The sequence below is a fragment of the Salvelinus namaycush genome, chromosome 41 (genome assembly GCF_016432855.1).
Source record: "Salvelinus namaycush isolate Seneca chromosome 41, SaNama_1.0, whole genome shotgun sequence".
NCBI classification, from domain to species: domain Eukaryota; kingdom Metazoa; phylum Chordata; class Actinopteri; order Salmoniformes; family Salmonidae; genus Salvelinus; species Salvelinus namaycush.
In genome coordinates this window covers 9,314,390-9,323,791 of record NC_052347.1, presented here as the reverse complement: position 1 = coordinate 9,323,791, position 9,402 = coordinate 9,314,390, and the positions used below count along the sequence as shown (strand labels likewise).

Below are 9,402 nucleotides of genomic sequence, written 5' to 3'. Positions count from 1 at the left end.
GCTTTGTTACTTTGGTCCCAGCTCTCTGCAGGTCATTCACTAGGTCCCCCCGTGTGGTTCTGGGATTTTTGCTCACCGTTCTTGTGATCATTTTGACCCCACAGGGTGAGATCTTGCGTGGAGCCCCAGATCGAGGGAGATTATCAGTGGTCTTGTATGTCTTCCATTTCCTAATAATTGCTCCGACAGTTGATTTCTTCAAACCAAGCTGCTTACCTATTGCAGATTCAGTCTTCCCAGCCTGGTGCAGGTCTACAATTTTGTTTCTGGTGTCCTTTGACAGCTCTTTGGTCTTGGCCATAGTGGAGTTTGGAGTGTGACTGTTTGAGGTTGTGGACAGGTGTCTTTTATACTGATAACAAGTTCAAACAGGTGCCATTAATACAGGTAACGAGTGGACAGAGGAGCCTCTTAAAGAAGAAGTTACAGGTCTGTGAGAGCCAGAAATCTTGCTTGTTTGTAGGTGACCAAATACTTATTTTCCACCATAATTTGCAAATAAATTCATTAAAAATCCTACAATGTGATTTTCTGGATTTTTTTTTCTCATTTTGTCTGTCATAGTTGAAGTGTACCTATGATGAAAATTACAGGCCTCATCTTTTTAAGTGGGAGAACTTGCACAATTGGTGGCTGACTAAATACTTTTTTGCCCCACTATCTTATGCACACATTAACTCACAGCTCCTCATGGTTGTAGTTGCAGCCTATGTTCTTTCTCCAACATTTGCTCAGTGTGTCGTGCTTAATTTAGCCCTCCTAACTTTACCCTCACTTTCTAAAGCACTTGTTCACACTCACTATACTTACTGTATATCAAAGGAGGCTGGTGGGAGCAGCTGTAAGAGGACAGGCTCATTGTAATGGCTGGAATGGAATCCATGGAACGGAGTCCAACACGTTGTCCATGTGTTCGACTTGTTTGGTACTATTCCATTGATTCCATTCCAGCCATTACAATGAGCTTGTCCTCCTATAACTCCTCCCACCAGCCACCTCTGATATATATATTGTCTAGACTCACTTACACTTATGTACAGGCATTTAGATAAGTGCTAGATAGACACGTCACACAGGACTGAACCTGATCTAAAAACAGAAACCTATAACAATTGAGAAAAGATGAGTTGCAGACACGGTACATCTTGCATACTTTATAAAAAGGTCTTTGGTTACGGGAAGGCTTTGAATTTGACATTTATGGAGCAAACTTGAGGGGTAGAGAAAGGTCACACTTTGGGAAAGCTGTAAATATTTGTCACTTTAATCAAAATCGTCAGCAATCAGCAATTGCAGGGTCAGTATGTTGTTTTTGTAATTATTTAATGTATTTTAACATGTTAATATTGAGGACAATGAAGGTTACGTCCATGTCTGAAACCTACTTTATGTTTATGTTCTATCACCTTGTTTGTCCTACAACCTCAATGTATACCCATTTCAAATGTTACAAGGAAATAACCATGTATCAGATTTGTCAGGACAAACTCGAGTCGGTAAGACTGAGTTTAATTTATTTAGTTTTTCTCACTTAAGTGAGAGAAGTACATGTTACTGTCTTTTTTAATTCTCTCTGTGCTTTAGATAGTCACCTGATGTCCAGTGATTTTTGCTAGAGCTGTTACACAATAATGCCAGTCATGTCCATATTAATGTATTCAATTTTGATAATGAAGAAAATGTGTGCTTGTATAATGTTATTGCGACTGCACAAGTTCCCATGTGAAATTTCATACATTCATAAAACCATAATTGCCATGACTTTAATGTACCGTTTTTATTTATTTAAGCGGTTTGGACTGTCATTCAGTTAGATACTTTATAGCCTTGCTTGCCAGGCTTCATTATCATTAAGACCCAACTGGTAAGGAGACTAGCTAGTTTTTGTAAGACTTTTGTCAACAACTTGGACTATATGTCGTATTAAGGATAATTTACATGTGGCTTGGTGTCAAATGAAATGTCTGAGTGAACCTGATCTTTACTCATAATCCTGTACTTTCCACAAACACATCACCTGTCACTGATGCACTGCTACACTGAGCTTCAACATCCATGCAGTCACCGAGCACATGTCAGAGGCTGAGATTTTCTAGTTGATCTATCAGTCCACACTGAAAAAACAGGTTTCCTTGTATTTTTCCGTATAGGAAGGGAACAGAGCGAAGCCGACCTGGCTGGCAGAGTCCAATCCGCTCTGCTGGAGGGGCACATTAGAATGATGAAGCGCTCTGCATGATATCACTGTAATTTTGTGCACTCGTCCTCTCTCAGGCCATATGTCCAGTCTGTCACGAGGCCAATGTGTGTCAACCTGTGCTGCTGGCCCACACACTACTCTGTCCTGCCCAATCCAAAACAGATTATCCTTTCACTGGTCATGTCTGTCAGCTGATGTTCAGAGGGAATACTTAAAGTAGAGTGCATCCAGGGTTTTTCCCTTGTCAGTGTTTTACTACCTTTTTTGATGTGTTACATAACTTCTTTAATGATAAACAGAATGTCCTTCACATTCAACCTCATCTCAAATAAAAAAAATCATATTTAGCATTTCTGTGCATAAACCTGCTACATTATCTGTTCAAGCAAAGTTAAGGTCTCAAAGCCACAATCTGCTCTTTCTCTTTAGTGTTCCTTGTCTAGGTTTGATCACTATTGCTCTGATGCATGTTAGTCTGAGATGCCATAGAGATACAGGTGTACAAAAGCAAGTTCGTCACCAAGTCTTGGCTGAAATAATGTAATCTCGAATGCAGATTCAAGTGATGTTATCACCTGCTTCATATTAACGTATTCGATCTAGTCCAAGTACACCAATGTATGGTATGCAAGATCTTTTGTCTGCTTCATTTGAGTCTCATCTCCTCTCAATACTACCAATAACCAGCATGCTTATATACAGTAAACACAGACGGCAGGTGGAGTAAGTCTGCATGTACATGCATTCTTTTGGATACGTTTCACAGGCTGGTCTCTTAACTTTGTACGCTCTTGAATCGTCTACATGCAGTGAGAAGTGGCTTGAAGCTGTGTAAGAACATGTAGTAAAAGCACAGTTTAGGGATTGTATTTAACTTTAAGCACAATGATGGTCTTTGTTGTTGGTAGATAGTTTGGTCTGTTGCCCCCTCAAAAAAATAAAGAATTGTATAATGTACATCTAAATGATGAGTTGGGTCATTACTGTTGCATACAGTGCAGTTATTTTAACAAAACAAACCAGTATTTGTGATTTGATGTTATTAGTAATTCATCAGATAGTCATACTCTTTCGATCCAAAAACAAAGTAATTGTTATAGTATGTAAAACAAATCTAGGAGAAATAAAATGACTCCAATGGATTCTGGCCATTTGGCAACTACTCAAACACAAATGATGTATCTTCAGCTATAAATTGGAAGTGCAATTGACTTCTGAATGTAATCGGAAACACAGAGAAGTTAACTAATCACAATGCTAAATAAAGCAAGGACATACGCTTGTGTATAAAGCATATTTAGTAGAAGTGTATATTACATCAACTCTTGCTACTTTTCCCCCAACACGCTCAGCGCCAATGGTGTGGTCAACTAGTAGCCATGTGGTCCAGTCTATTTGTGCTATTAGCAAACGCCTGTTTATTCACTGTTATGTCAAAGCTGTCTGGCATGACAACAGAAGATTTAGCTACAGCACATACACTATAAAACCAGGTTAGCTGACTCAACTAGTGTTCTCAGGTAGAGATCCAATTGAACACCTGTTTAGTCTCTCCAGCGATGTCCACACTCATAATTGCAGCACTTGTAGAACGTTGTCATCGGTTCATCTGCAGATCTTGTCTGAATCTGCATGAAGAATGCTCGGGGGTGTTCACACTTGGGACATTTTTCTAAAGAACACAAATATGAGGGTTAGAGTAAATACATACCTGGCTATAAGTAACAGTGAATATTGGCCATTTTGACCACTTGTCCTCTATAGGTCTGGTGGTGGACACAGGAGGCTGGGCAAATCTAATCCAGCTATGCCATCTGCCAGCCTTTGGGCTACAATCCAGCCAGTGTTCTATAATTTTAGGCGTGGATGACCAGTGACCACATAATGATTGAAATGTTAGCTAAATGATGCAGGTGATTTGGTAATTTACCTGGCGTGGAATCCACATTTTCCCAGGCTGCAGCTCCACCAAGCACATCATCAACCTCTTTCAGTTTGGGATACTTCCTGTTGTTTACCTATGGGAAAGATGGACATGTTAATGTATCAATACGTTTTAAAATGACACATTGTAAGAGAGAACACATGACAGACATCCGTTACTTGGCAATAAGTCTAGGAATTAAGTAAAAGTTAGTTTTACCTTCCTAGTAATGTTATGCACGTACGGACATGTGTTGCAGGCGAATCGATAGCACTTCTGTCCTTCCTCTACAATCAACACATTCCCACATGTTGGACAAAACAGAAGCATATTCTTTTGACTAAATTGGCCAGAATCTCACAATGTAGCTAAGTTTATACATCTATTTCAATCATTTAGCTAAATGATACACATCCTGACAACGTTGTTGACCTCCACAATCGTGCGAAACGTTGTTACATCTAAAAAGGTTCGGTAAGAAACAACATTTGCTCTTTATGGTTCTTTCTTAAAATAAATATAATTTATACTTAGAGTTAACTATATTGTATTATATTAGAAAAAGAGCCCTAGAAATGGAACAATGATGATAGAAATAGCAGTATCCCAAATCGGTACTACTCAGAACCTCCACTCGGGCTAGTTTGAACTCGGTATGTTGTAGGTGACGTACATGCTGGTCGCGAAATGTTTTAGCATGGATTGCAGAGATTCAGACTTAACCAAATATACTTTATTTGTATGCTACAGTTTATGTATGTTTTAGTAATCGCGTAATATATATTTTACTGTACACGTTGATCAATAGAGTATGAGGTGTGAAAATCTGTTAGTTTATCTAGCTAGCTAATCTTACATGAAATAGCTAGCTAGCTAACATAAACTGATCAGCAACTTTAGCTACAAACTCCTATTCACAGTGTAAATGATGGGGGAGGAGACCCAGTCCCTTCACCTGGATGAGGGACTGTCTGTAAAGGAAGAGGAGTTAGGACAGGCAGAGGGAATGATGAACCAAGTGGAGGATGAACAACCAGAGGAGGTTGAAGAGGAAGATGAGGAGGATGAAGAAACATTGCCACACTCTGAATTCCTGGACATCTTTGAAGAAGGACTGGCTCGCCTTGTACAGGACCCTCTACTCTGTGACCGTCCCATTCAGGTTGGTGACCTAATCCATACTGGTGAAATGTATCTATTTGATGATGTAAAGTCCTCCAGCCTAACCAATGTCTCACTACTGTCTGTCGCTTTCCTGCAGGTGACTCTGGAGGAGGTGAATTCCCAGGTTGCCCTGGAGTATGGCCAAGCCATGACTGTCCGTGTTTGCAAAGCGGATGGCGAAGTAATGCGTGAGTTTCTGACTAATGTTTCTTACTAGAATACCATATTTTTGTTCTATTTGAGCAGGTCAAATGAATGATACTAATGTGTGTGTGTGTGTAAGTGAAATTCCAATGTGTGTTGATCAGCCATAGTGGTGGTGCAGAATGCTATGGTGCTGGATTTGAAGAAAGCCATCCAGAGGTTCATGGAGCTGAAACAGCAACGGGAGGGTGGGGTGAAGCATGTCAGCTGGTAACACACACACACACACACACACACACACACACACACACACACACACACACACACACACACACTAACCTTGTGGGGACACACAATTCAGTCCCATTCAAAATCCTATTTTCCCTAAACCTAACCGTAACACTTACCCTATTCTTAAAATTAACCCGAAAACCTTAACCCTAACCCTAAACCTAGCTCCTAACCCTTACCCTAAAACAAACCCTAGCTCCTAACACTAATTCTACCCTCAACCCTTAACTCCCTAGAAATAGCATTTTGCCTTCTTGTCCCCACAACTATAGTTATATATATATACACACACACACACACACACAGTTTTGCTTTTCGTGTGCAGGAGATACGTATGGAGAACCTTTCATCTCATATTTCAAGGAGAGAAGCTTGATGATGACAAAATCAAACTAAAGGAGTAAGTTTCAATCAAACACCATTGTGATTATGGAGTATATTGCGTAATGCTTTTGTTAACTGAAAACAACATTTCTTGTATTGTTTTATTGTCAGTTATGGGATCAGAAACAGAGATGAGGTGACGTTCATGAAGAGACTGAGGAAGAAGTGAAACGGAGGTACAGTAGTCTTCTGAACTATGATCTCACCCGAAAGATGTTCACAGGCAAAGTGGTACCATTATAATGATGACTGTAACTAATACAATTTTATGGCCGTGTGAACGAGAGAAGCTATTGGAAAATACCACTGTCTTATGTGCCTGTGGCATTTTCCATTATAATAAGATAATACTAATTTTGAAAGGACTCAACATTTGTATTTCTTGCACTCCCAATTAGAGTATAACACTGGCAACCCTTTTAAATATATATTTTATGTTTGTAATATTATTGATAATACATTGAGTTGAACAATGAATAACGCTGCTCTATGTGCTTCTAACTTCAGATCTCACTACCGTGTGGAGTCCTGCCTACTCTGTGAGTTGCCTGCACAGTCCCCGTTGCTTCAGACCTCTATGTTTCAACCTGGAGATGTACAGCAACTATATTCATACACTGACATGATTCAGTTGATGTCTAAAAGGTTTTTCAATTGACATCTCAAACTTTTTTACATGTTGTAGATATGATTGTGTGGAATGTTTTGTACGGGCTCAATTTTTTATTGTTTGGACATATTCTCTTGTCATTTTGTACAGTAAAATTGTGCCACTTCAAATATGAATAAAGGCTACAATGCAACCAAACACCCCTGAAATATCACCTAATTACAGTGAAAATGTATTAGAATTTTATCTGCCGTTAAATCATTTAACCAGACCTGGGTGTGCCGGCTGGTCTAACAGTGAGAGTACAACCACAATATGTAAATATCTCCTGTAGGTAGTCCTTGTTGAAAACAAGCAAAATATTTCCCTATTTCCTGGAGTACATAGAGGAGCATCACATTTCCCACAGCACAATCTGGGAGCAACCAGTGAAACCAGGTAAAAATCTATATTGTCTCATTACAGTAATCATTAAATTTGCAGCAGCTACGATGGATAAGAGAAAATGTGAAATATATTTCTTATCTTTGAAATCTTGTTTTTTAGTAATGTTGGGTCACATCCATCTATCTGACTTGTACAAACAGAACGTGATCTCCTTACATTAGTTTGTCTCGGTATGAAGTATTTGTAGATGTGCAAGGTTGATGCTTACATTGATACATAAAGTTAGTGCTGTGTCTTCTTTTGGCTTATCATCCAAGGGTTGTATAACAGGAATAGATCGAATTGATCTGAATGTATCTAACTTCATGACCCAATCATCTGAAGAAATGGAATTGTTGGCCTAACACTATATAGTTCAAGGCTCTGGGCGACTGGCATGCATTTCAGACCGGACTACTTGATTGGTGGCATTGACTGGTGGTGGTTGAAATGTTCCACCTTTGTGATGTCTGATGCTGGTGGTTCTTTTCAGCTCCCAGGATGTCTGGCTCTTCTGAGCACAGGGAGCTGGATAGGATCTCCGTGGAGATGAACCAACTGTCATTCAGGAGGCAGCAACTGATCGACCGCAGGAACATGCTGACCATCCTGCAGGAGTTCAGGAACCGCTCCAACCGCAATAGCACAGGTAAAGAGGAAATTCACTGTCGAGAAACGCTATTATTGAGTAAATGCACATGCACATGGATGTGATGTGGCCTCTAGCTATGACCCAGCAGGGCTGATGTGTTCCATCACTGACTCCCTCTGAGACATGTATTACCTCTCTTTGTCCAGCAGATGGCTCCAAGGAGCAGACTGAGATTCAATGCCTTGATAAGGAACTGCAGGAGCTGTCTGAGAAGAAGAGAGAGCTGCAGAAAAGGCAAGATAACATTCTCCATTCCAAGGACCAAAGAAAAGGTGTGGCTACTCTACCTCCGTTCTGGTGATACTGTTCTCACACAGCACTCTCTTAATACTCACATTCTGATCATGATTGTCTCCCTTTAATGTCCTTTACAGAGTGCATCATCAGTCAGGGGGGCGTGTCTGTTCTCCCTGACCTCTCTGTTGTCTTTGTTGAAGCTCCACCCTCTATACCAGGTGAGTCACTTGGACTGAGACTCAAAGGAGGTGTGAACTTGTTCATTTGTGGGTTATTTCAAGCAGTACCCCCATTTTGCTACAATTATTTTCCTGGCCTGTTTAGATCAGAGGCTAGTCCTATAGATGAGTGATGTCATATGGTCACAACTACACTCCCTCCATAGCTCCGGAGGTGATCCTGGACATCCAGAAACTTCCTCCCTGCTCATCTCAGACCCAGTGCCCACAGTGTCGACAGTTCATCACCACAGAGATTGTCACTTCAGTAGGCAATGTGGCCTGTCTGGTCTGTGTCACAATGTCTATACTTGGGTGAGTTGACCTGCACTGTCTTACTGCTGTGTTACTACCAATTGTCTGCCATCTTTGAATGGACAGGAGGTCGACAATGAGGTGTTTTCAACTCTATGCTTCATCTAGAGTTGGAGGGAGTAGGATATTTCGGTTAACAAAGAATAGGAACACCTCTTAGGTCTCTTAAGTAGAGGTGCCAACAGGTGCTTTTTGGAGACTGCATTCCAGATATTTGTTTCCTGCAGTACTATGCAAATTTCAGTTTGTAACAAAAGCCAGTGCCTTTGGGCTAGTGTCATATCTGATAATCACATCACCTGATGGAATGCAAAGTTTGACTATCTTTTCTGGTCTATTCTCATTCAGCTGTGTGGCTGGCTGCTGCCTTATCCCTTTCTGCATTGATAACTTCAAAGATGTCACGCATAGATGTCCTAAGTGTCGATGTTCAATAATCACCATAAAAAAGCTCTGAGGTAAGGGCCCACATGTACACAGAGACTAATAAACAGGTCTCAGACTGGGCTTGGACATCTCCTCTTGTGATGATGAGGCATCTACCATGAATCTGAGGTGACCCATTTTGGGTTCAGTAGACACCCAGTCCCATCATGCGGGTACAGGACAGCAGTGGATGAGGAGGAAATGGACAATGAATGTTGACTGGAGCCAAGCCATAGTGAAACATGTTCTGCTGAGTGAGAAGTGATCCTAAATTCCCAACAACTGTACTGTGGTCAGTGTCACTCCCACCACTCCGATGATGATGATGATGATGTAAAAAGCCTGTGTGAATTGTAAAACAGAGGAAAATGGTGTTTCAAGGTCTGTGAACTCTAAAGCTGCATGTGACTT

At 40.6% G+C, this 9,402-nt stretch overlaps 3 protein-coding genes across 4 annotated transcripts; 2 read left to right on the top strand and 1 right to left on the bottom strand.

Moving 5' to 3' along the window:
* Positions 1 to 2,924: 2,924 nt before the first annotated feature.
* Positions 2,925 to 4,604, bottom strand: LOC120034192 (DNA-directed RNA polymerase III subunit RPC10). The gene is made up of 3 exons (XM_038980660.1): positions 4,344 to 4,604; positions 4,131 to 4,218; positions 2,925 to 3,872 (listed from the first exon to the last, which is right to left on the bottom strand). Exons 1-3 carry the CDS (start codon positions 4,452 to 4,454, stop codon positions 3,745 to 3,747), a joined length of 327 nt encoding a protein of 108 aa, XP_038836588.1. The 5' UTR covers positions 4,455 to 4,604; the 3' UTR covers positions 2,925 to 3,744.
* A 167-nt stretch (positions 4,605 to 4,771) lies between these two features.
* On the top strand, positions 4,772 to 7,142 carry LOC120034190 (U11/U12 small nuclear ribonucleoprotein 25 kDa protein-like). 2 transcript variants are annotated; one of them, XM_038980656.1, is made up of 6 exons: positions 4,773 to 5,286; positions 5,386 to 5,476; positions 5,597 to 5,702; positions 6,049 to 6,123; positions 6,219 to 6,283; positions 6,615 to 7,137. In XM_038980656.1, exons 1-5 carry the CDS (start codon positions 5,050 to 5,052, stop codon positions 6,274 to 6,276), a joined length of 567 nt encoding a protein of 188 aa, XP_038836584.1. In that variant the 5' UTR covers positions 4,773 to 5,049; the 3' UTR covers positions 6,277 to 6,283; positions 6,615 to 7,137. The 2 variants fall into 2 exon arrangements, with proteins under 2 accessions (XP_038836585.1, XP_038836584.1); XM_038980657.1 differs by lacking the exon at positions 6,049 to 6,123 and having other exon boundaries at positions 4,772 to 5,286; positions 6,615 to 7,142.
* A 76-nt stretch (positions 7,143 to 7,218) lies between these two features.
* On the top strand, positions 7,219 to 9,322 carry LOC120034189. The gene is made up of 5 exons (XM_038980655.1): positions 7,219 to 7,792; positions 7,945 to 8,067; positions 8,170 to 8,250; positions 8,418 to 8,565; positions 8,914 to 9,322. The coding sequence occupies exons 1-5, from the start codon at positions 7,645 to 7,647 to the stop codon at positions 9,020 to 9,022; spliced, it is 609 nt and encodes a 202-aa protein (XP_038836583.1). The 5' UTR covers positions 7,219 to 7,644; the 3' UTR covers positions 9,023 to 9,322.
* The last annotated feature ends 80 nt before the right edge of the window (positions 9,323 to 9,402 follow it).